This window comes from Myotis daubentonii, chromosome 9 (genome assembly GCF_963259705.1).
Source record: "Myotis daubentonii chromosome 9, mMyoDau2.1, whole genome shotgun sequence".
Lineage (NCBI taxonomy): Eukaryota > Metazoa > Chordata > Mammalia > Chiroptera > Vespertilionidae > Myotis > Myotis daubentonii.
In genome coordinates, this window is record NC_081848.1 from 13,652,190 (window position 1) to 13,677,431 (window position 25,242).

General features: G+C 39.2%; 1 protein-coding gene across 4 annotated transcripts in view; it reads right to left on the bottom strand.

Annotated features, from left to right (window-relative positions):
* Positions 1 to 25,242, bottom strand: part of CWF19L2 (CWF19 like cell cycle control factor 2) — an 86,110-nt gene that overhangs the window by 53,736 nt on the left and 7,132 nt on the right. For all 4 annotated transcript variants that reach the window (XM_059707962.1, XM_059707963.1, XM_059707960.1 and 1 more), the window contains 4 exons: positions 24,907 to 25,026; positions 9,937 to 10,030; positions 6,984 to 7,099; positions 526 to 1,175 (listed from right to left, as the gene is read on the bottom strand). In XM_059707962.1, coding sequence (XP_059563945.1) covers positions 526 to 1,175; positions 6,984 to 7,099; positions 9,937 to 10,030; positions 24,907 to 25,026 — 980 coding nt within the window. The remainder of the gene's footprint in view (positions 1 to 525; positions 1,176 to 6,983; positions 7,100 to 9,936; positions 10,031 to 24,906; positions 25,027 to 25,242) is intronic.

Genomic DNA, 25,242 nt, shown 5'->3' on the forward strand with positions numbered 1-25,242 from the left:
TTTTTTTTTTTCCTCTGCAAAACCACCACCATACAATCATGCTTCCCTGTGCAGGATCTTTCATATTCCTTTGTCACTTCTTATTTGGGCTAAAGCAATATATTTTCCTTTAGTCTCCCAGACCTCCAGTAGGCATGCGATATTTAGAATTATAATTATTCGTAACAATGGAACAATTTCCTTTGAAAGTAATATGAAAACAGTAACAAAACACACCAAAGTATTTCCTGTAGCATATCCATTTAAAAAGATTAATTCGGTTGCAAAAAAGCAACAAATTTTAAGCAAATATAGCTACTGAATTCTTCCAGCTTTTTTGTTAAATAAAACTGTGAAATGAAATGCAATCCATAAAACGAAACTACTGAATTGTTAAATGCACATATCTTGTCCATCAAATTTAAGAAACAAAAGATCACAACTCACATCTAATTAACAACTGATGTTCTAAAAATACAGTTCAGTCTGTTGAATCCTCTGGACTTTTATATTAATTTATTGGTTTAAAAACAAATGACAAAATACCCTGAAAATGAAGACTTTGTGTCCTGTAGATGTTCTTTTCTCGGAGAGTCATCCCTCGAGCTTTCATCGTGTGATTTCTCTCTTCCATCTTCTGAGATATGTCGATAGTCAACACTGTGACTGGTTTCCAATGGATTTCGATTTGAATGTTTCCTCTCTCCTTCTCTCTCATCAGAGTGACTTCGTGATGATAAATTTTCTTCGCTGTTCTCTGTCGGTTTTCGAAAACCACAACGCACAGAACCCTGAGTGGCCAGCGCTGAGGGTGAACTAGATTCAACATTCCTGCCCATGTGATGAAATGACAGTTCATCATCAGAGGGCCTTATAAATTTAGGTCTCAAATTTCCAAGAGAAGAAAACTCTTGATTTTGCCTTGAACTGGAGTCTCTTCTATATGTTTCTGAAGACCCAGATCTATTATTTTTTTCATCACCATAAAACTTATCTTTATTTTTTGTAATATCTGTTGAACTATGTCTATCCCTTGAACTTTTATTATATTTTGTCAAGTCTGATTTTCTACTTTCTTGACTACTCAGTGCTTTATCTGAATACGTTGGCTTCCTCCAGCGTTCTCGTCTATAGTCTTCTTTTGTGGATGCAGTTTTTTCAGCTTCTTCTAATTTCGACTGAAATATTTCCATTGACTAAAAAGGAGAAAAAGTAAACAAGATATATAAAATTTTAAAAGGTTCAATGATTTGTACCCCAGATTCTACTGGGCCATGATGCGCTGTTATTTAGCACAATGAAAGAAAAATCCAACAAAGAGGTAAAAAAAAAAAAAAAAATATGGTCATCCTACCTGATGTGGGCTAAATTGTATCCTCCCCCACCACCCCCCAAAGTCACATGCTGAAGTTCTAACCAAGAGTACCTCTGAATCTGACCGCACTGGAAAACAGCCTTTAAAAAGATGACTAAGGAAAAATGAGGTCATTAGGTTAAGCCCTAATCCAAGCTGACTGATGTCCTTATAAGAAATGTGGACACACAGAGATACCCAAGATGCACACAAAGAGAAAATACTATGTGAGATCCAGCTGGAAGGCAGTCATTTACATGCCAAGAGGAGAGGCCCCTGAAGAAACCAAGCCTGCTGACATGTACACCTTGGACTTCCATGCTCCGACCTAAACCCAGGAGAAGGAACCTTTCTCTGCCAAGGGCCATTTGGATATTTATAAGGTCATTCGTGGGCCATACACAATTATCAGCTTAAAAATGAGCCTGCTGTATTTGGTCAAACATTTAATGAACTCATCCCTAATACCTTGGCAGGGCCAGACCAAATGATTTCACGGGCCTTATACGACCCACGGACGGGACATTCCTCAACCCTGTCCTAGACTGTGAGAAAATAAACTTGTTATTTAAGTCACCCAGTCTGTAGAACTTTGTTATGGCAGCCTTAGCAAACAAATACACTACGCAAAAATAAATACTTTTAAAATATAATTAATCAATGAAAAATTACCAAATTTTTAAAAAGAAATCTTGGAACTGAAAAGGAGTCAGTAAAATACATAATAAAGGAAATAGTTAAGAAATAATTTTTTAAAAATTCCTAACTGTTACTGAGATTCAAGAGGTTGCTACACTGCTAAAACATACAAACTCTATGTGAAAAGCAGAGTTCAAGAACAAGAAAGACTTGAAAATAAAAACTGTGTCTATAAACATGCAGATACAGTGCATGGAGAAATAGAAAGCATGGAATCCAAATTAGTGAATTCAACACTAGCCTGGGAATTCTCTACAGTTAGGAAAAGATGGTAAATAGATACGTTATAAGGGAAAAAGAAACATGGACACTTAATTCTAAGGTAATTTAACATGCATGTACTAATACTTGCAGAAAGAAAGAGCAGAGATAGAAAAAAATACTAACAAAATGTAATAATAAAAGAAAATTTCCCTAGCTAATTTTCCAGTTCCAAAGTGCTCAGCCGATATCCATAGAGAAGGAAGAAAGTGAAGCATAAAAAGACTCATGCATTCCATCAAACCTCAGAGGGAAGGCAGGGGTGGGGGCGGGTAGGAAATCAACCAAAGGACTTGTACGCATGCATGTAAGCATAACCAATGGGCACAGACAATAGGAGGGTGAAGGCCTATATTGGGGGGCAGGGGCGGGCTGGGAGAGGTCATGGGGGAGAAAGGGGACATATGTAATACTTTCAACAATAAGTGAATTTTTTTTAAAAAGACTCATGCATTAAAAACCCTAATTCCTGAGTCTCAAAATTCACATAAAAAAGAATTCTTAAAAAAGACTAGATCAGAGGAAAGAAGGAGTAAGCATAGGCATGTAAACAGATGGGAGTAGGTAAACAAGTAACACATTACCTACAAAGGAAAGAAGGTAAGATTGTTAACTTCCCACCTACAACTAAATGCTATAAATAATGGAATAAAGATCAATTTAAAAAATAATTATAAGGCACTAATTCTATGTACAGAATTCAATTCACAAACTATCCTATCCTGTTATTGACCAAAAAAAAAAAAAAAATCATTTCCAAAAACTGCCAAAAATATCAGAATGCAAATCGCTGGGCGGCGGGGGGGGGGGGGGGGGCGGGGGGCGGGAAATTACTCAGGATCAGTAAGCTAAACCATAAATGAATTAGGGTAAGAATCACTGCAAAAAGGAAGGCATGCTATAAACCAAATGGCGAATGTAACGAGTAAGTCAAAGTAATTGTTCTTGTAGTTGTGAGGTCTAATGCAATTGTCAAGAATAAGGTGCATATTTTTAAATTTATAATAAACTGGAATAAAAATTTCAAATTATTCCAATAACGTCTGAGAGGTGAGATGGGAAACCAAAACATGCTGAAGTTATTACCTTGCACGAGGCAGAGATAATCCATAACATTTTTTTAAATTATTTTTAAAATACAGATTTAACCTATTCCTTAAATTCAATGACAACATAAACAGAATAGAAATTTTGGCAGTAAGTTGGGGGAAATGTTTTCATAACGAAAGCTCCTCCTCATTGACAGCTACAATTAGTGGCTTCTTAGAGTCAATAAAATATGATAAATAAAGACAACAAAACAGCAATTACCACAATTTATCCAATGCTTACTATATTACACTAGAGGCCCGGTGCACAAAAATTTGTGCACTGGGGTGGGGGAGGAGGGTTCCTCAGCCCGGCCTGCGCCCATTCACAGTCCAGGACCCCTTGGGGGATGTCCACCTGTCGACTTAGGCCCACTCCCCGGGGGATCAGGCCTAAGCTTGCAGTCAGACATCCTTCTGGCAGCCAGGGAGCCCTCTGGGGATGTTCAACTAAAGGCTTAGGCCCCCAAGAGACCAGGTCTAAACCGTTAGTTGGACATTCTTAGTGCTGCCACGGAGGTGGGAGAGGCTCCTGCCACCACCACTGCGCTGGCCAGCCATGAGCCAGCTTCTGGCTGAGTGGCACTCCCCATATGGAAGTGCACTGACCACCAGGGGGCAGCTCCTGCATTGAGCGTCTGCCCCCTGGTGGCCAGTGCGCATCATAGCAACCGGTCATTCTGCCGTTCAGTCAATGTGCATATTAGCCTTTTATTATTATTATATAGGATGTCCCTATTTCCCCCCTTTTGCCCCCTCTACCCAGCTCTTGCCCCCACTTCTCTCTGGCCATCACCATACTGTTGTCTGTGTCCATGGGTTGTGCATATATTTTCTTTGGCTAATCCCTTCTTTAAATTCACTTCTTTAAATTTTTATTTTCAGATAAGTGCTTATAACTGCACTATTATGTGTTTTCTATTATATCATTTAGAATTAAGATATTTTTTAATTGAACCCTTGTAAATTTTAGCACAATTTAATAAATTATGCTAGAAGCAATTAGGAGATTTTTCATGTAATGCAGATACATTTCAATTAATATTATATTAATTTTTAATTTTTTAATTATTTTAAGATTCGTGCAATAGGCCTTCTTTCCCCTGGCTGCCAGCACCAGTTTTCCTCTGGCACCCGGGACCCAGACCTTCACTCTGGCCACCGCCTTCCATCTTCGCTCTGGACACAGTCTTCGCTGCGGCTGGAGCCTTCAGTATTTGCTCCTCGCTCCGGCGCGAGTCTTCAGTCTCTGGCCAGAGACGCTCCTGTAGCTCCTTCCACCCCCCCACCCTCCCCCTCAAACAGGAGAATGAAATCTTGCCATCTCTGACAGCATGGGTGGACCTAGAGCAGCGATGGCGAAACTATGACACACATGGCAGAGGTGACTCGCGAACTCATTTTTTTGGTCGATTTTTCTTTGTTAAATGGCATTGAAATATATAAAATAAATATAAAAAATAAAAGTCTTTGTTTTACTATGGTTGCAAATATCAAAAAAATTCTATATGTGACACAGCATCAGAGTTAAGTTAGGGTTTTTCAAAATGCTGACACGCCGAGCTCAAAAGGTTCGCCATCACTGACCTAGAGGGTATCATGCTAAGTGAAATAAGCCAAAAAGAAAAAGACAAATACCATATGATTTAACTTATGTGTAGTATCTAAACACAAAATAAATGAACAAACAAAACAAAAATAGACTCATCGATACAGAGAACAAATTGATGTTGCCAGATGGGTGAAAAAGGGAAAGGGATTAAGAAGTACAAATTGGCAGTTATAAAAACAGTCGCAGAGATGTAAAGTACAGCATAGGGAATACAGTGAGCAATCTAGAATAACAAAAGTGTAATATGCTAATCAGACCAGACGAAGCCGGGGCTGCGAGGGAAGCCTGGGTCCTGGGGACCAGAGGGAAGCCGGTGCCGGCAGCTGGGGGAAGAAAGGCCTACTCTTGCAGGAATTTCGTGCATCGGGCCTCTAGTATTGTAATAACGATGTATGGCACCAGGTGGCTACTAGCCTTATAAAGAGATCACATCAAAGTAAAGAAATGCATAAAAAAACATGAAACTAAGAGAAAGAAATATAAACAGATTTTTAAAGGTTTTAAATGCTAAAGGCAAAATTGGTAAATACTACCAATAATCAATTCACTTAAAAATACTAATGGCCAGAAAATATATTTAAAAATATTTCAATTCATTAATAAATGTATAAAAATAAAAGCAAAGAGAAATATGTTTACTATACTTTTATATAATGAAAGTATAATTTGATCAATCTTTTGGCAGAGAAATTTGGCTATTAATTACCTATATCTCACTTTAAGTGTCTACATCCTTTAAGGACAGCAATTTCATTTTCAGTAATTCATCTTTAGAAGATATCCAGATAAGTATATAAAATGGATTGTACAAAGATGGTCAGCACAGTGCTATTTAATAGGAGAAAAAAAAATAAAAACATATATATGTCTCTTCACTGACAATTAAATAAGGTAAAACCATTCAAATATATTTAAAAATTAAGAAGTCATTAAAATGAATATATTTATTGACATCCAATTATGTCTTACTAGTAAGTGAAAATAGCAGGATAGCCCTAACCAGTTTGGCTCAGCAGATAGAGCATCGGCCTGCAGACTTAAGGGTCCCAGGTTCAATTCTGGTCAAGGGCATGTACCTTGGTTGCGAGCATGGCCCCAGTGGGGGGTGTGCAGGAGGCAGCTGATCAATGTTTCTCTCTCATCAATGTTTTTAACTCTCTATCCCTCTCCCTTCCTCTCTGTAAAAAATCAATAAAATGTATTTTTAAAAAAAGAAAATAGCAGGATATATAAGGCTATTTAATAAAACAATAAGCCGAATTTAATAAAACAATTTATTTTATCTCAAAAAGGGTACGTGTCAAAATATTAACAAAGATTACCTATTTTAAACAAAGAATAACTTTTCTCTCCATTTTTCTTTTTGCTAGCCTATATTTTTGAATTCTTACAACTATTTAAACCTGCTTTTTTTCCAAAATTAAGGAAAAAGGACATTAAGAAAAAAGGACAGTTGTTCCTATGAAAAATAATTCATAATTAAAAATAATACAAGAATAAACTGTTTCATGTACTCACAATTGTAAACCTATGTTTGCCCACCCCTGTATACACACATACATACACATATACATATGTATATACTTGTAAAAAACAGCTGTATTCCAAAATGCTGAAATATAGTAAAAACTCTAGGGGGAGAAACTGAAATATAACAAAATTTCAACAATGGTTATCTCCAAAGGTATACTATTGAGGCTTTCCTGTATTATTTACATTTTCCTTCATAATGAGAAAATGTGATTTTTACATTAAACTTGCACACACTTAAATTTTAAGTACTTAAGTTTTATATTCATTATGTCAATAAAAATGGTACATAAGTCTATATAATAATGAAAAGCAGAAAATGGCTTCAACAGTATATAAATTTAAACTTTAATACTAAGTCAATTCAAAAGTGTTTCATGGCACAAAACATTAAGTTAAAGAACTTAATTTCCCACATAACTCTAAAAATAACACATATCTCCTTAATATGAATACTCACCCCATATCTTTCAGCTACAATGTCTTCAAAATTTCTATTCTGTTTCTCAGCTTGTTCCTTCATTCTTTGATAAGACTTCCTTAGCCAGCTTAATCCACCATCTTCTATTACTGAAACTAAATTTCAATATTAAATGTCAGTTATACTTTTCATGTGGTATAACAGAATTAATATTTATTACTTCTAAAATAGCTTAAAAATAAAATTATTTTTATAAGTCAAAAATTAAAAGACTAAAAAAATGTATGCTTCCATCATAATTAAGTTATATTATTATAGACCAAATATAACCAAATGAATCTGTGCTGCATTCCCCATTTTTCTTAGAAGACAGGATAATATTAAAATAGCAATAAACTAAAGATCAAGGGAATCTAGATTTTTAGTCTTGCTGCTGCTACTAACTAGTTTAAAGATCTTAAGCAAGATCTTCTTTGGAACTTTGTTTCTTTTTCTGTAATATAAAGGCAGCTGATTTAAACCACCTTTGACATTTTTTCCAACTCAAAAGATTCTAAAAGAGAATCCAAAAAAAAAGAGGGAGGAAATCTATAAGAACAGAAAATATCAGGAGTTTTGTAAGCTAGTTTTCTACTAACTACATAGTAACAAGTATAGTCTTCTAATGTAGAATCTAGATTAACTAACCCTGGACTAAATATCAGAAACCTGAGTTCTACTACCACTCACAGAACTAGAGCAAATAACCTGACCACTTTAAGCTTTAGTTCCCTGAACTACAGAAGTGGGCAATAGCATCTACTTTGCTATCTTCACATGGTTGCTATGAAAATAAGCTGATATGTAAATGTGCCATGTAAACTTTAAAATGTACAGATATTCCTGTTACTAAAATATGATTTAAAATAATATTGTATGGATACTGAAAGTTTACTTATTTTTCCACTTAAGGGCTTGATCCCCAGTAGGGGCGTACAGGAAGCAGCCAATCAATAATTCCCTCTCATCATTGATGTTCCTCTCTTTCCCCTCTCCCTTCCTCTCTGAAATCAATAAAAAATGTTTTAAAAAAATACTTTTCCACTTAATGTTGCCCAAAAAAAGAAAAATAAAGATTAACTCATTAATTATTAAAAATATGGCACCTCAATCATTACAAAAATACTGTTGATAAAATGTTTCCAGAACATTTAATTGTACGGAAAAGTACTATTTGACATTGTCATTACTGAGTAATTACTATTATTTAGTAATAATAGATTACTAAATCTATGCTAACAGATTTTCTCATTTAATCCTCACACTAACCATATGATAGGTACTTACACATGAGTACAATGGACTCAGAGAGATCAGGAAATTTTCCCAAATTCATGAAACTAGTAAGTGGAAATACACAGTTCTAATCCCAAGAACCCTAATTCCAAAGTCTGAGTTCTTACCTATAATAGCATGTGACCTCTACATACCTCAATACTAAACTTATAAACTTTTTGGTGCCTAACAACCATTTCAGCTCTACCATTGGTCTAAACAGAAAGACCACACTATCTGCATATGCAGTAAAATCTGCAGATCATTTCATAAATATATATATATATATATATATATATGTGTGTGTGTGTGTGTGTGTATATATGTATGTATGTATATATGTATATATACACATATATATGTATATATATATATTGATTTCAGAGAGGAAGGCAGAGAGAGAGAGACATCAATGATGAGAGAGAATCATTGATCGACTGCCTCTTGCACACCCCCTACTAGGGATTAAGACCGCAACCCAGGCATGTGCCCTTGACTGGATTCGAACCCAGGACCCTTCATTGCAGACTGACGCTCTATCCACTGAGCCAAACCAGCTAGGGCCAGATCATTTCTTAAAACTTAATTTCAACTTTGGGATCTGAACCTCTGACATAGTTTTCTGTCATCTTTCCTTTCTAAGTAAGTACAATATGGAAGAGGGAAGTGTTGAAAGCATGTTATGAAGGGGAGGAAAGAAAGACCTTTTAAAACCTTTATGAGATAATCATTGATCAGCTGCCTCCCGCAGGCCCCACACTGGGGATCGAACCCACTACCCAGGCGTGTGCCCTGAAAAGGAATTGAACCGTGACCTCCTAGTTCAGGGGTCCTCAAACTACGGCCCGTGGGCCACATGCAAATACAAATATTGTATTTGTTCCCGTTTTGTTATTTTACTTCAAAATAAGATATGTGCAATGTGCATAGGAATTTGCTCATAGTTTTTTTTTAAACTATAGTCCAGCCCTCCAACGGTCTGAGGGACAGTGAACTGGCCCCCTGTTTAAAAAGTTTGAGGACCCCTGTAGTTCATAGGTTGATGTTCAACCACTGAATCACACCAGCCGGGCTGCAATCACATCTTTAATATTTACACATTATTTTCATGAAATTTAATACTTTTTATATTTTGTTATAGAATGTAGCAAACCAAAGCATTATTATTTCCTCACAGAATCATACTTTGTATCAACCCATTCAAAATAAAAACTCAAATTTGAAATCATTAATAAATATAAAAACATAATCAGCTTGCTCCCAAATATATCAGCTTCCCAATTACTAATAATTTAAATAAAGCCTCAAAAAGACTGCAATATTTTATCATTGCTTGTCATATGTAAACTGAACACTTAGTAATAATCTATAGATGCTCATAATATGAAACCATACAAATTTCACATCAGATAATCAATACACTTAGAGTTGTTATGCAAATATAAACAAAAACAGATAATTATGAATTTGATCAAAATTACAGCATCAAGCTAAAATATTAAAATAACGTTACAAACTTTAGACTTACTAAATCTAAAATTCAAATTACTAATTCAAAAATTAAGCATTTTTGAAATTCATAATACATTTTGCCAATCTACCAACAAACTCAGTTCACTGCTTCAGGAATACCAAGTTATAAGAAATGCCTGTGTGGCTATTACAAAAATATACATACCTTTAGTAACTGATGACGTAGTACAGTCTTCTGGTGGAAGACCGGTCCCACCATCCTTCCAGTATGGATTCAATTCTCTTTCCAGCAGTCTGGACTAAAACAAAATTTTTTCCAGAGGTCATAATTTAAAAATAATCCCACCATAAATATCTGAGACTCAGTTGCAACCCTGGACAAATATTTAAAACATTCTTAAGACGCTCTTCTGCAACTTTCAGGAAATAATGTCTAAAGTAACATTCACCCGATGCTACTATTAAATGCCTCCTTTGGCCCTGATTGGGTGGCTCAGTTGGCTGGAGCATCATCCTATACAGCAAAATGATGCAGGTTTGATCCCCAACCAATGCATGTATTGGAAGCAACTGGTCAGTGTTTCTCTTACATCGATGTTTCTCTCTCTCTCTCCTCTCTTTCCGCCCCTTCCTCTGTCTAAAAATCAATAAAAACATATCCTTGGGTGAGGATGAAAAAAAGAGCCTACTATAAATTACAACTGTGCTGGAAACAGAAGATATAACAATCAATATGCCTAACCCTGCCCTTGCTAGCTTATAAAATAGGAATACAGACAATGCACAAGTAACTGACAAATGCTTTGAAGATAAAAATACAGAGCACTAAAGCCACACATAATTAAAACACCTCTCACAATGAAGGATTAGAGACTTCCTAGTAAGTTAATATGTGCACTCTTAGACTAAGGATGAGCAGAAATAAGCCACATTTTCTTTTGTGGGAGGAAAAGGCACAGAGACACTCCAGATAAAAGGAACAACAGCATGCTCACAAAACCCCAGAGAAAAGTGAAAATATAGCACTTTGAGGGAACTTAAAGTAATTCAGACTGACTAAAATTGAGATTCATAAACAAACAATGGTTAAGAGATTAGGTTGTACAATAATCGGGGACTAGGCCACATAAACCATTTTAAACTGCTATTAAGGTTTTATGCTGGGGCAACAGTGAGCCATGAAGGAGACTGGCTTTGTTACACAAAGAGCAAACTCATTTCAGAGCAGAGGAGAGAGTGAAGGGCAAGATTAGAGGTAGCATCTCACACCTGTCAAAATGGCTATCATCAGCAAATCAACAAATGACAAGTGCTGGAGAGGACGGGAAGAAAAAGGAACCCTCTTGCACTGCTGATACAGCCACTATGGAAAACAGTATGGCATTTCCTCAAAAAATTAAAAATGGAAATTCCATTTGACCTAGTAATCCCACTTCTAGGAATATATCCCAAGAAAACAGAAACCCAATTAGAAAGGATATATGCACCCCTATGTTCATAGCAGCACAATTTACCATAGCTAAGATCTGGAAACAGCCTAAGTGCCCATCAGCAAATGAGTGGATTAGAAAATCGTGGTACATACACAATGGAATATATGCTGCTATAAAAAAACAAGGAACTCTTATCATTTACAACAGCATGGATGGAACTGGAGAGCATTATGCTGAGCAAAATAAGCCAGCCAGAGAAAGATAAATATCACATGATCTCACTCATTTGTGGATTATAATGAACAACATAAACTGATGAACAAAAATAGAACCAGAGTCATAGACGTATCGAACATATGTTCAACCTATGAGGGAAGGTGGGAGGTAAAGGGGTAAGAGACCAACCAAAGGACTTGTGTGCATGCATATGAGCATAACCAATGGACACAGACGGGGAGGGGGGGTGGGGGTGGGGCGAGAGGGTATGTGTTGGGGGGGAGGGGCAGCCAGAGAAAGGTCAGTGGGGGAAAAAGGAGACTTATGTAATACTTTAAACAATAAAGAATTTAAATTTTAAAAAGATTAGATGTAGGAATCCAGTGAGAAGATGGTAGCAAAAATCAGTAAAGAGATGCTGGTAGTCTAGTCACAATTCTGGGGCCTCCTGTGTTCCCAACACTAGTCTGGGCACTAGGACTATAATGAATAAACCAGGCACAGTCCTTGCCATCAAAGAAATTTTGGTCTAGAGCAGCGGTTCTCAACCTGTGGATCGCGACCCCTTTGGCGGTCGAAAGACCCTTTCACAGGGGTCACCTAAGACCATCCTGCATATCAGATACTTACATTATGATTCATAACAGTAGCAACATTACAGTTATGAAGTAGCAAGGAAAATAATTTTATGGTTGGGTCACAACGTGAGTAACTGTATTTAAAGGGCCAGAAGGTTGAGAACCACTGGACTCTAGAGAAAGGGGAAAGACAATTAAGCAATATCAATATAGGTAAGTGAGATGAAGGTAAAGGGTGCTTCAAAACCACATACTAGTACTAGAGGTTCTTAACTTGACCTTACCTTAGATCAAGTATGTTAAACTCACAGCCCCATAGGCCGCATGTGACCCACAATGAATATTTTTGCAGCCCAGCCAATATAACGGTATGTACTAGTAAAAAACATTTTAATAAACATTTCGTAACTTAATTTTTACAATATCCTGTTATACATATTATTAATAATGAACTACAACATTCGCTAATGACTGATTACTATAATCATGTTGCACTCATTTCCCTTACACGCCTTACGTGCAAGGCGCACCATTTCTCTCCACTAATACTTAGCAGCAAATATTTTAGCAGCCTATTGCCATGTTATTAGTCTTGGACTGACTTGTTTGGTGTGTGCAACAGGAAATACTTCACTTTCAGAGAACAAGAAAAATAGGTTCATTTGAGTTACACTTATTAATTTGTGCAGTTATTCAGTGTCCTGGTAAGTTAATGTTCAAGAAAAAATATTAATTTTTATTAAAATGTTCTATTATTTTATGTTAATGATTACTCATTTATTTTAGCCCTTTGTATTCAGCATTCTCTATCGAAATAAATCTATGCTTCTATGAAAATTGAAGCTTTTGTTTTTTTGCGGCCCACATAAACTTAAACCTTGTTTATTTGGCCCCTGTTAGTCTTTGAGTTTGACATGCTTGCCTTAGATGGTCAGAAAATGCTAGAAATAATAGTGGGAATACAGATACTTAGTTGCCGGGAGCCGGTCCATCCTTGCTGTTTCAAGGGACCTGGCATATATGGCATATGGTTCTTAATATGTTTGCTCACCTTCTTGGCGCTGTGTTTTAACCAAAGTCACCTCTCCGAGAAAGGTTGAATCCCCAGGTAGGGATTCCCCTGAAGTTAGGGAGGGAATAAAACCCCTCAACTAAGTGCCAGGCGGGTAATTAATCCCTTTAACAACGAACAATCATGCTTAAACTACATAATCTTTTCTCCCTGGAATGGAGATAAGAAACGCCCTAACCTTTGTAATAGAGATTGATAGGATTGAATCAACTGGTATAAATACAGTTGTAACAAGACAGAAACTCTCAGAACTTAGAACAGAATCAAGAAGACAGAATCTACACGGAGCCTAGAGACAGAAGAACTTTGCTGGAGAGAGCATGCCGGAGGATCCTGGAGAGGGACTGGCCTCGGAGCCTAGAGACAGAGCCTAGCGGGAGAACATGGCAAGGGATCCTGGACTGAACCTGACTACAGAGATTGGCAGGAGAACCTGACTGGAACCTGGACACTGAACCTGACTGGAGAGCCTGGACAGAACCTGGCTGGAGAAGTCCCTGTGTCATTCCTTCTTCGCCGACTCCGTCTACGCCTTTGGGGACCCCTGGACCTGCTGGGGTTGGACCCCGGCATCTGGCGCCCGAACAGGGACTTGAACCCTGGAGGATCCTGGACAGGGACTGGCCTAGGAGCCTGGAGGCGGAGCCTGGCGAGAGAGCATGGCAGGGGATCCTGGACTGAACCTGACTGCGGAGACTGGCAGGAGAGCCTAACTAGAACCTGGTGACTAAACCTGGCTGGAGATCTGAAGCAGAACTTCTCTGGAGATCCAGACCAGAACTTGGCTGGAGATCCTGGCTAGGCTGCTGATCAACTGAACACTGTCTCCGTGCCCTTCCTTCATCGCCGACTCCGTCCACGCCTTTGGGAACCCCTGGACCTGCTGGGGTTGGACCCCGGCACTTAGTATAGTAAAAGAACATACATAGTTTGGACAGTATAAATTGTTGTAATCTCTTTGCAAGTATTTATAAAAGACTAGAGGCCTGGTGTACTGGGGGTGCGGGAGGGGGTTCCATCAGCCCAGCCTGCGCCCTCTCGCAGTCTGGGACCCCTCGAGGGATGTCCACCTGCCAGCTTAGGCCCGATACCTGCCAGGGATCAGACCTAAGCCGGCAGTCGGACATTCCTCTCGCAGTCCGGGATATCTCTCACAGTCTAGGACCCCTAATTCCTTACCACCCGCCTGTTCACTGCTCCTTACCGCTTGGCTCTCTGTTTCTTAGCGCTGCCGTGGAGGCAGGAGAGGCTCCCACCACTGCGCTCACCAGCCATGAGCCCGGCTTCTGGCTGAGTGGCACTCCCCATGTGGGAGTGCACTGACCACCAGGAGGCAGCTCTTGCATTAGGCATCTGACCCCTGGTGGTCAGTGCACATCATAGCGACCAGTTGTTCTGCTGTTCAGTCAATTTGCATATTAGGGTTTTATTATATAGGACTAGAGGCCCGGTGCACAAAAATTTGTGCACTCGGGGAGGGGGGGGGTCCCTGAGCCCAGCCTGTGCCCTCTCGCAGTCTGGGACCCCTCGGGAGATAACGACCTGCTGGCTTAGGCCTGCTCCCGGGTGGCAGAGGGCAGGCCCAATCCCTAGGTGCAGCCCCTGGGCAGGCTCAGAGCAGGGCCGATTGGGGAGTTGGGGCGCCGCCCCGTCATGCACAGAGCAGGGCGGATTGGGAGGTTGCGATGCCACCCTCAGTCACGCTCAGGGTAGGGCTGATTGGGGGGTTGGGGAACCGCCCCCTGTCACACTCAAGGCAGGGTCAATGGGGAGGTTGCGGCACCACCCCCTGTCACGCACAGAGCAGGGCCAATCAGGGAGTTGGGGCGCTGCCCCCTGTCACTCACAGAGCAGGGCCCATCAGGGGGGTTGGGGCTCCGTACCCTGTCACGCACAGAGCAGGGTCGATCAGGGGGTTGGGGAGCTCCCCCCTGTCACTCACAGAGTAGGGCCGATAGGGGAGTTGGGGCACCACCCCCTATCACACACAAAGCAGGGAGGATCAGGGGGTTGGGGTGCCGCACCCTGTTACACTCAGGGCAGGGCCGATGGGGAGGTTATGGCTCTACCCCGTCACACACAGAGCAGGGCCCGTGGGGGGCGGTTGGGGTGTCGCCCTCTATCACCCACAGAGCAGGGCCGAGCAGGGGGTTGGGGCACCGCCACTCTCACACTCAGGCAGGGTCGATGGGGAGGTTATGGCTCTACCCCGTCACACACAGAGCAGGGACCGTGGGGGGGAGGGGGGCGGGTTGGGGCGCCACACCCTGTCACACACAGAGCAGGGCCGATAGGGAAGTTGGGGTGCTGCCCCCTGTCACACACAGAGCAGGGCTGATCAGGGGGTTGGGGCACCACAGCCTGTCACACACAGAGCCGCAGGGCGATCAGGGGGTTGGGGAGCTCCCCCCTATCAGGCACAGAGCAGGGCCGATCAGGGGGTTGGGGCGCCTTCCCCTGTCACGAACAGAGCAGGGTGGAAAGGGAGGTTGTGACCCCACCCCCTGTCACACAGAGCCACAGGGCGATCAGGGGGTTTGGGCGCTGCCCCCTGTCACACTGATCCCGGTGCCAGGAGGCCTTGCGGCTCCACTGATCCCGGTGCTGGGAGGCATATTACCCTTTTACTATATAGAATAGAGGCCTGGTGCACAGGTGGGGCCAGCTGGTTTGCCCTGAAGGGTGTCCTGGATCAGGGTGGGGGTCCCCACTGGGGTGCCTGGCCAGCCTGGGTGAGGGGCTGAGGGCTGTTTTCAGGCTGGCGGGTGACTGAAGCTCCCAACCGCTCCTTTTTTTCTTTTTCTTTTTTATTCTGGGCCAGCTTTAGCTCTGGCTCCAGCTCTTAGGCCTCCGCTGCTGAAAGCAGGTTTCTGGCCTTTGTTTACCTTCTGTATTTGAAACAATGTTGCGATCCTGCTGGCTGAAGCCCAGCGACTAAAGCAGGTTTCTGAGGTTTTGTTTAGCTTCTATATTTGTAACTATGTTTCAAACTGCAGGCTCAGAGGCCGGCAAGGCAGGTGGGGAACGTTGGTTTCCTCCGTCACTGAAGCAAGCAAGCCTCATGTTAGCTTTCAGCTGCCTGGCTGCCGGCTGCCATCTTGGCTGGCAGTTAATTTGCATATTGCCCTGATTATCCAATGGGAAGGGTAGCAGTCATACGCTAATTACCATGTTTCTCTTTTATTAGATAGGATGGGTACATACTGAAAGGGTTAAAAAGAATAAAACAGGACAGAGAAAAACTTACTGTGCTTAACACATTAAGTGCCCAGTCAGTCACCGGTGACTGACACTATACTTTCCATCCGGAAGACAAAACAGGCTGGGCACCTAATATGTTAACAGGTATCACAGAAAGCTTGCAGCCTTGAATACCGCATAGCTCAGATAACCAGAAGACACCTGGTGGTGGTAGGAACAAAGGACCAGACCCTTACGTCAGCCTAACTGCTTGCCGCCAGCAATAGCTGATAAAAGTCTTCCCCGTCCCTGCACTCCCTGCTGACTCAGCCCATCTGCACCCAGGTGCCTGAAATAAAAGCTTTTTTGATACATTACAGCCTCATGTCACAAGTGCACCACCCCGGCCCACTCCATACCTTTCACATACTTTATAACTTAGCAACTTCACTTTAAGATATGCACCATAGCGAAATTTGCACACATGTACATGAGAAAAAAAATACATTGTTCATATGGAAAATGCAATAACAAATAAACAAATAAATAAATAAATAAATAAATAAATAAATAAAACAAGAATAAACTCTGTGTTTCAAGTATTCCCAACTGCAAAACCTACTTTTGCCCTACCGTGTATATAAGGACCTTCATTTAGCACTGTTTGTAGTAGTGAAAAACAGCAAACTATGTAAATGTACAGTTATCCAGAATAAATGGATATTTACAGTATGTCACAGACAAGAAAGACTATACAGTGACTAAAAGGAATGAAATAGAGATAAAATATATCAACACAAATCCATCTCTAAAACACTCTCAGGCCTTCTAGTCAAGATGGCTCATTAAGCTGCCAATCATCACAACCTCCCTGCTCAGGACAAACAGAAAACAGATACAAAATATAAAACACACTTGAGTTCAGAACAAGATAAATAATTCTGTGGCCTAGAAAAGAACATAAATGCAAAGCAGTAAGCAGAACTGAAGCCACAGGTCCACTGGGCTCTATGTGCAAGCAGAAACTGATAGTCCTCAGTTCAATGCATATAAGGTAAACACTGAAAGTGCTCCTGCTAAAACAGGAGAATGAAGCTAGTCTCACCACCAAAGCCAAGGCGTGGGGTGGGGTGATCTCCTGCTTGTAAAAGAAGACTGAAAAGTTGGTATGCAACTCTTAGACAGGGTCTATAGGTACGCGCTGTAGGTCTACTAGTATAACCTACAGCACAATGTGGGCGTAAGAAGCCCAGAGGACACAGACACAACCTTGAGCATTGGTTTCCAAACTTTTTTGTGACCTTTACCCAGAAAGAAATTGTGTGTGTGCGCAAATATCTGTCTATCTCCAGAACTAAGGAAACAAAATGTGTCTTTATTACTAGTACATGCAATACCTACTGATACCTTATATTGTTAAATACTGACTGCAATAAATTAATTTCACCATACACATTTTGAAAAACACTACCTTAGAAAACCAAAGAAATTATATCCTCAAAATCAAGAAGAGATATAGCATTGGTGGTATAGTGGTGAGCATAACTGCCTTCCAAGAAGAGATATAAAATCAACATGCTTCACATCAAAGCTTCAGTTAAGGCCATCATTTTAGGCTAGGGCCAAATGTTAAGAATATGATGACGTGCAAAGATCAACACACTCAAACTGATGTGCAGATATTTGAAAATGGGCTAGTCTCAGTCACTAGTCTCAATGGTTTACTTCTGCAAACAACAACCTGAATTCTTACTAAAGCAAAAATTAAAAATTACTACAGATTATGATCTTCAGAACTAAATCCAGGAATTTGAAGAGCAACAAGGTAAAATCATGGGGAAAAGAATAAGTCTACAATTTCAAATGTACAAAAAATAAAAAAGCACCTGTATCTACAGAGTTCTATACCAGCTGCTAAGGAAGATACAATATAAACAAAACAGATTCTCAAAAATCTTATAATCTCAGAAGGGAAACAGGATTAAGGCTATTAAATTACAGAAAACTACAATATTACAAAAGAAAGGAGCAAATACAGTGCAATGGAAACATAAAGAAGAAACTGATTTCAGTTAAGAGAAATAGGAAGAATTTCATAGTATATACTGAAGGATAAACAAGATGCAGACAATCAGAGACAGAGGGAATTCACTCAGAAAGAATCAGATGAACAAAAATTCAGAGACAGGAATTTGCAGAGAAATGAAGGAAAGTCATTAACCTAGTTTGGTTGAGGTACAAATTATCTAAGAGAAAGCTCAAACTAATATGTTTGGACTCTATTTGCAGGCAGCTTTGGGGGAGGGTTTTAAAAGAGAACAACAACAACAACAAAAATGCAGCACCTTTTTTTCTTTTCCATCCAGGCCCTAAGCAAATTAAAAATTACAATAAAAAGCAAAGGAGATAAAAAAAAAATTACCTTTATTGTTGATAAAGGCTAAATTGGAAGAGAATTTTTCTCTCGGTGAAAGAAAGCCAAATGGGCCTGTTAACTGACCCCGGCAGACTTCCCAAGTATTGACAGCACTGAACAATCCCTACATGTTCTCTGTAGGCAGCCTGTCCCATAAGCAGGAAAGGTAGAACTAAGCAAAGTATGCCAGTTTATTCTTCCCAAATTCAAAACAGATCATTTACTCCATATTGTCAAGGACAGAATGAGAAAAAGGGGTGGCATGAAATACCACTAGTGGAGCTTGTTCCATCAGAAGGAAACATTAGAAATGGCAAAGACAAATCTTTAACTGAATCCCTGAAGGCTTCTAAAAAGAATACCATAATCAAAGCTGTACTTTGAAAAAATTAACCTGACATCAGCTGCAGGATGCTGAAAACAGAGAGATTATTGTAATTGCCCAGGCAAGAGTGAATTAGAGACTGAACCATAATATCTAACCTTAAACAGTTCTTAGTTCCAGGGACTGTCCTCAGTTCACTACAGATATTAACTCAACTCCAGTATGGATGAGATAATTGAGGCTCACAGAAGAAAGACATACATCTAAAAAGTGGCATTCACACAATAGCAGTAGCAACAGAAAGTAAAAAGATGACACAGATGCAAAAGACAAAAATTACACAGCAAATGAGATCAACAGAAGATGCTTTAATTAAATCAGGAAAGTTTATATAAGAATTTGTAAGAAATGTTAATTTAGAAAACCTGAAGCTCAAAGCTGGAAAATTGGTACAATAAGCACAACAAATGAAACCAAGAGCTGGTTCTTTGAAAGGATAAACAAGAGTAATGAGCCATTAGCCAGACTCATCAAGAAACAAAGAGGACCCAAATAAATAAAATCAGAAATGAAAGCAGCCGAAACCGGTTTGGCTCAGTGGATAGAGCGTCAACCTGCGGACTGAGAGGTCCCGGGTTCGATTCCGGTCAAGAGCATGTACCTGGGTTGTGGGCACATCCCCAGTGGGGGATGTGCAGGAGGCAGCTGATCGATGTTTCTAACGCTCTCTATCTCTCTCCCTTCCTCTCTGTGAAAAATCAATAAAATATATTTAAAAAAAAAAAAGAAATGAAAGCAGACAAGTCACCACTGACACCACAGAAATACAAAGGAAAATACTATGAACAACTGTATGCCAACAAGCTGGACAATGTGGATGAAATAATCAAATTCCTAAAACTGAATCAGGAAGAAGCAGAAAACCTGAATAGGCCAATAACAAAATGATAAAATAGAAGCAGCAATCAAAAAACTCCCAGCAAACAAAAGCTCTGATCCAGATGGTTTCACAGTGGAGTTTTACCAAACCTTCAAAGAACTAACACTTATACTCCTCAAACTATTCCAAAATATCCAAGAGGAAAGAATACTTCTAAGCTCTTTTTATGAGGCCAGCATTATCCTAATTCCAAAATCAGATAGAGACACTACCAAGAAAGAGAATTACAGGCCAATATCCCTCCTAAAAACAGATACTAAAATCCTTAACAAAATATCAGCAAATCAGATCCAGCAATATATTAAAAATATCATATACCACAAACAAGTAGGATTTATTCCAGGATGCAAGGATGGTACAATATTTATAAATCAATAAACGTGATGCGTCACATAAACAGATTGAAAGACAAAAATCACATGATTGCCCTAGAGCCAGTGGTTCTCAACCTTCCTAATGCCTCAACCCTTTATACAGTTCCTCATGTTGTGGTGACCCCCAACCATAAAATTATTTTCATTGCTACTTCATAACTGTAATTTTGCTACTGTTATGAATCATAATGTAAATATCTGATATGCAGGATGTATTTTCATTGTTCGCAACCCACAGGTTGAGAACCGTGGCGCCTAGCCGGTTTGGCTCGGTGGATAGAGTGTCAGCCTGCAGACTGAAGGGTCCCAGGTTCGATTTCAGTCAAGGACATATGCCTGGGTTGCAGGCTTGATCCCGAGTGGGGGGCACGCAGGAGGCAGACAATCAATGATTCTCTCTCATCATTGATGTTTCTCTCTCTTTCCCTCTTAATTCCTCTCTGAAATCAATAAAAATATATTTTTAAAAAATCACATGATCATATCAATAGACAAAGAGAAAGCATTTGACAAAATCCAACACCCATTTTGGATAAAAACTCTCAGCAAAGTGGAAATCGAGGGAGAGTATCTCAATACAATAAAGGCCATAATGACAAACCTACAGCCAACATCATATTCAATGGGCAAAAACTAAAACCATTTCTCCTAAGAACAGGAACAAGACAGGGATGCCCATTCTCACCACTCCTGTTCAACACAGTATTGGAAGCGCTAGCCACAGCAATCAGACAAGAAGAAGAAATAAAAGACATCCATACTGGAAAAGAAGTAAAAATGTCATTATTCAAGATGACATGATATTGTACATAGAAAATCCTAAAGAATCCATCAGAAAACTACTAGACTTAATAAATGAATTTGGCAATGTTGCAGGATACAAAATTAACACCCAGATATCTATGGCTTTTTTAGACATCGATAATGAACTCACAGAAAGAGAAAGTAAAAAAACAATCCCATTTACCATTACAACAAAAAAATTAAGATACCTAGGAATAAACTTAACTAAGGAGGCAAAAGACCTGTATACAGCTTGGAAAACTACAAGACGTTGAAAAAAGAGATAGAGGACATTAAACAAATGGAAGAATATACCATGTTCATGGATTGGTAGAATCAACATCATTAAAATGTCCATACTACCCAAAGTAATCTATAGATTCAATGCACTCCCCATTAAAATACCAATGGCATATTTCACAGACCTAGAACAAACTCTCCAAAAATTCATATGAAATAAAAAAGTCCCCGAATAGCCACAGCAATCCTGAGAAAGAAGAACAAAGTTGGAGGGATCACAATACCACATATCAAGTTATATTACAAAGCCACTGTTCTCAAAACTGCCTAGTACTGGCACAAGAACAGACATAAAGACAAATAGAATAAAACAGAGAACCCAAAAATCAACCCAAGCCATTGTGCTCAATTAATATTTTACAAAGGAAGCAAGAGCACACAATGGAGTCAAGACTGTCTCTTCAATAAATCGTGTTGGGAAAATAAGGGCAGACACGTGCAAAAAAAGAAAAAAAAAATGAAACTAAACCACCAACTTACACCACATACAAAAATAAACTCAAAATGGATAAAGGACTTAAACATAAGACGGAAAAACCATAAAAATCTTAGAAGAATCCATAGGCAGCAAAATATCAGACATATGTCATAGCAACATCTTTACCGATACAACTCCTAGGACAATGGAAACTGAGGAGAAAATAAACAAATGGGACTACATCAAAATAAAAAGCTTCTGCACAGCAAAAGAAACCATCAATAAAACAACAAGAGAGCACATTGCATGAGAGAACATATTTGCCAATGTTATATCCAATAAGGGTCTAATCTCCAAAATTTATAGGGAACTCATACAACTTAACAAAAGGGAGATAAACAATCCAATAAAAAAAAAATGGGCAAAGGACCTAAATAGACACTTTTCAAAAGCAGACATACAGAAGACGAAGAGACATATGAAAACATACTCAAAGTTACTAATCATCCGAGAGATGCAAATCAAAATGACAATGAGGTACCAACTCACATCTGTCAGAATGGCTATCATCAATAAACGACAAGTGCTGGTGAGGAACCCTAGTGCACTGCTGGTGGGAATGCAGACTGGTGCAGCCACTGTGGAGAACAGTATGGAGTTTCCTCAAAAATTTAAAAATGGAACTCCCATTTGACCCAGTAAACCCACTTCTAGGAATATATCCCAAGAAACTAGAAACACCAATTAGAAAGGATATATGCACCCCTATGTTCATAGTAGCACCACTCACAACAGCTAAGATTTGGAAACAGCCTAAGTGCCCATCAGCAGATGAGTGGATTAAAAAGCGGCAGTACATCTACATGATGGAATACTATGCTGCTGTAAAAAAGAAAGAACTCTTACCATTTACAACAGCATGGATGGACCTGGAGAGCTAAGCAAAATAAGCTAGTTGGAGAAAGATAAGTATCACATGATCTCACTCGTATGTGGCATATAATGAACAACATAAACTGATGAACAAAAATAGATCCGGAGACAGACAAGCATCAAACAGACTGTCCAACCTCAGAGGGAAGGTGGGGGAGCGGGGGGTAAGAGATCAATCAAAGAACTTGTATGCATGCATATAAGCATAACCCATGGACCCAGATAGTAGGGGGGTGAGAGTATGTGCTGGGGGGTGGGAATGGCCAGGGAGAGGTCAATGGGGGGAAAAGGAGACAAATGTAATACTTTAAACAATAAAGAATTTAAATTTTAAAAAAAAAAGAAAAGAAAGTATATATGCACCCCTATGTTCATAGGAGCCCAGTTTATAATAGCTAAGATCGGGAAACAGTCCAAGTGCCCAACAATAGGCGAGTGGATAAAAAAGCTGTTGTGCCTTTACACCGTGGAATACTATGCAGCAGTAAAAAAGAAGAATCTCTTACCCTTTGAACAGCATGGAGGGACCTGAAGAGTATTTTGCTAAGTGAAATAAGTCAGTCAGAGAAAGACAAGTATCACATGATCACACTCATATGTAGAATCTAAGTAACAAAATAAACTGATGAATGGAGTGAATCCAGAGACATGGGAGCATGGAACAGAGTGCGGAATCTCGGGGGTGCGGGGGGGGGGGGGGGGGGGTTGGCGGGAGGCAATCAACCAAAGAGCTTGTATGCTTATCTGCATAACCCATGGACACAAACAATAGGGTGCTGAAGGCCTTGTGAGGGGGGCAGAGGCAGGCTGGAGGGGGTCAATGGGTTAAAAACAGGGACATATGTAATACTTTCAACAATAAAGAATTATTTTTAAAACATAAGCACAACAAAAGTATTAGATTCTTAAGAAAGTGAAAGCACTTTTATTAAAAGTATTTCTAAGAAAATCTAATCACTATTTAAATCTATTAAAGATATTCAAGAGTTCTACTGTTTGATATGGAGAACAGGCCTGAATATCAGCAAAACATAAGACCACAAGTCAACAGAGACTAGCAAAGCAGACTGTCAATGCTCACAAGTAGCACAGCATTATTTCAGAAGCAAGTATGTAACGCCAATGGGTAAGATCAACTTCCAGATTTTACACAGCTCCCCTTTCTTGCTCCACTATTCACTGACTATCTCCCTAATGTACCTTCCCTCTTTCTTTTTGTACAGGAAGTCCCAACTCCTTCAAGTCTAACTCAGAAATAAAGACATTTTACAGAACTTAAGTCAAAATATTCCAAAAACCCTTAGCTTCCAATGTTCCTTATGAATAGCTGCTTAATTATCAGTCAATATAATTAACCACACCTACATTTTCAGAATTAAAATTAAACTGGAAAAAACATCACTGATCATATTGTATTATCACTCGTTCATATTTTTCCTTTATTAGTCCCTCTATGCTGCACCCAGAGTAAATTCTTAGACTCTTCTTTTTCACTAATTCTCTCTTTGGCTGTATTCCATATGTTTTTTAACCATTTACTGACTTTCTGATTTCAACTGTAATAATCTTCATTTCTATAAGCTCTTATTGACTTTCAAATCTGTCTCCTAATCTTTCATTCATATTTTCTGTACCTGTTATCATGTAAAGCTCTTCAATATTCCAACAGATAAGGGTTTCTGCTGTTTAGTGTTTCAGATTAACTCTTATTCATGGACAATCCTTGTATTTTCATGCATTTTATGATTTTAGATTGTGAGCATACATTCCATAGAACTTATTTCTGGGAAACATATGATGTGTAAATTGACAGTGTGATACTCCTCCAGAAAGGACTGGTGGTTATTTCTGCCAAGCACTTCAAGGCACTACCAACTCAAGAATACTTTAAAATAAATTCTTACCTGAAAGGTTTTCAGACCACACAGGTAGCACAGTACAAGCCCTAAATCCTTATGAATCTAGACATAAATCAAACTCAATTATTACTCAACTAAATATGCCCAGATTTATCAATCTAGTATACTTTTAAACTTACTTCCTACAGGAAACTTATTTTAAAAGAACTTATAATTCACAGTTGTTCCCACTAATTTTTATAAAATACCACAAAAAAATAATATCTTATAAGTAAAACTGCATTCATATAAATATTTTATCAGTTTATTGAGGCAAATTAGAAAGTAAATGTATTTTAAGTATCCTACCTGTTCAAGTGCTTGGGTTTTTGCTTGCTCTATTTTCTTTTTTGTTTCTTTTTCAGCTTTGAGTGATGATGATGACACGGTTTTAACAGACATAAAATCAACAGTCATCCACTCATCCCTCTGTTAAAAAAAAAAGAAAGTCATTTTGATCTAAATTAATTAAAAGTTAATACTAAACACTTAGTAGAAAGAGTAAGCACTACAGAGGCAGTTGAACCTAGATTGAATCCTACATGACTATTTAACTTAAAGCAAGTTTCTTAGTCTCTCTAAGCCTTATTCTCTCCCCTGTAAAATAGAATAAAACCCCTACTTTTCAATAAACAAGAAAACAAG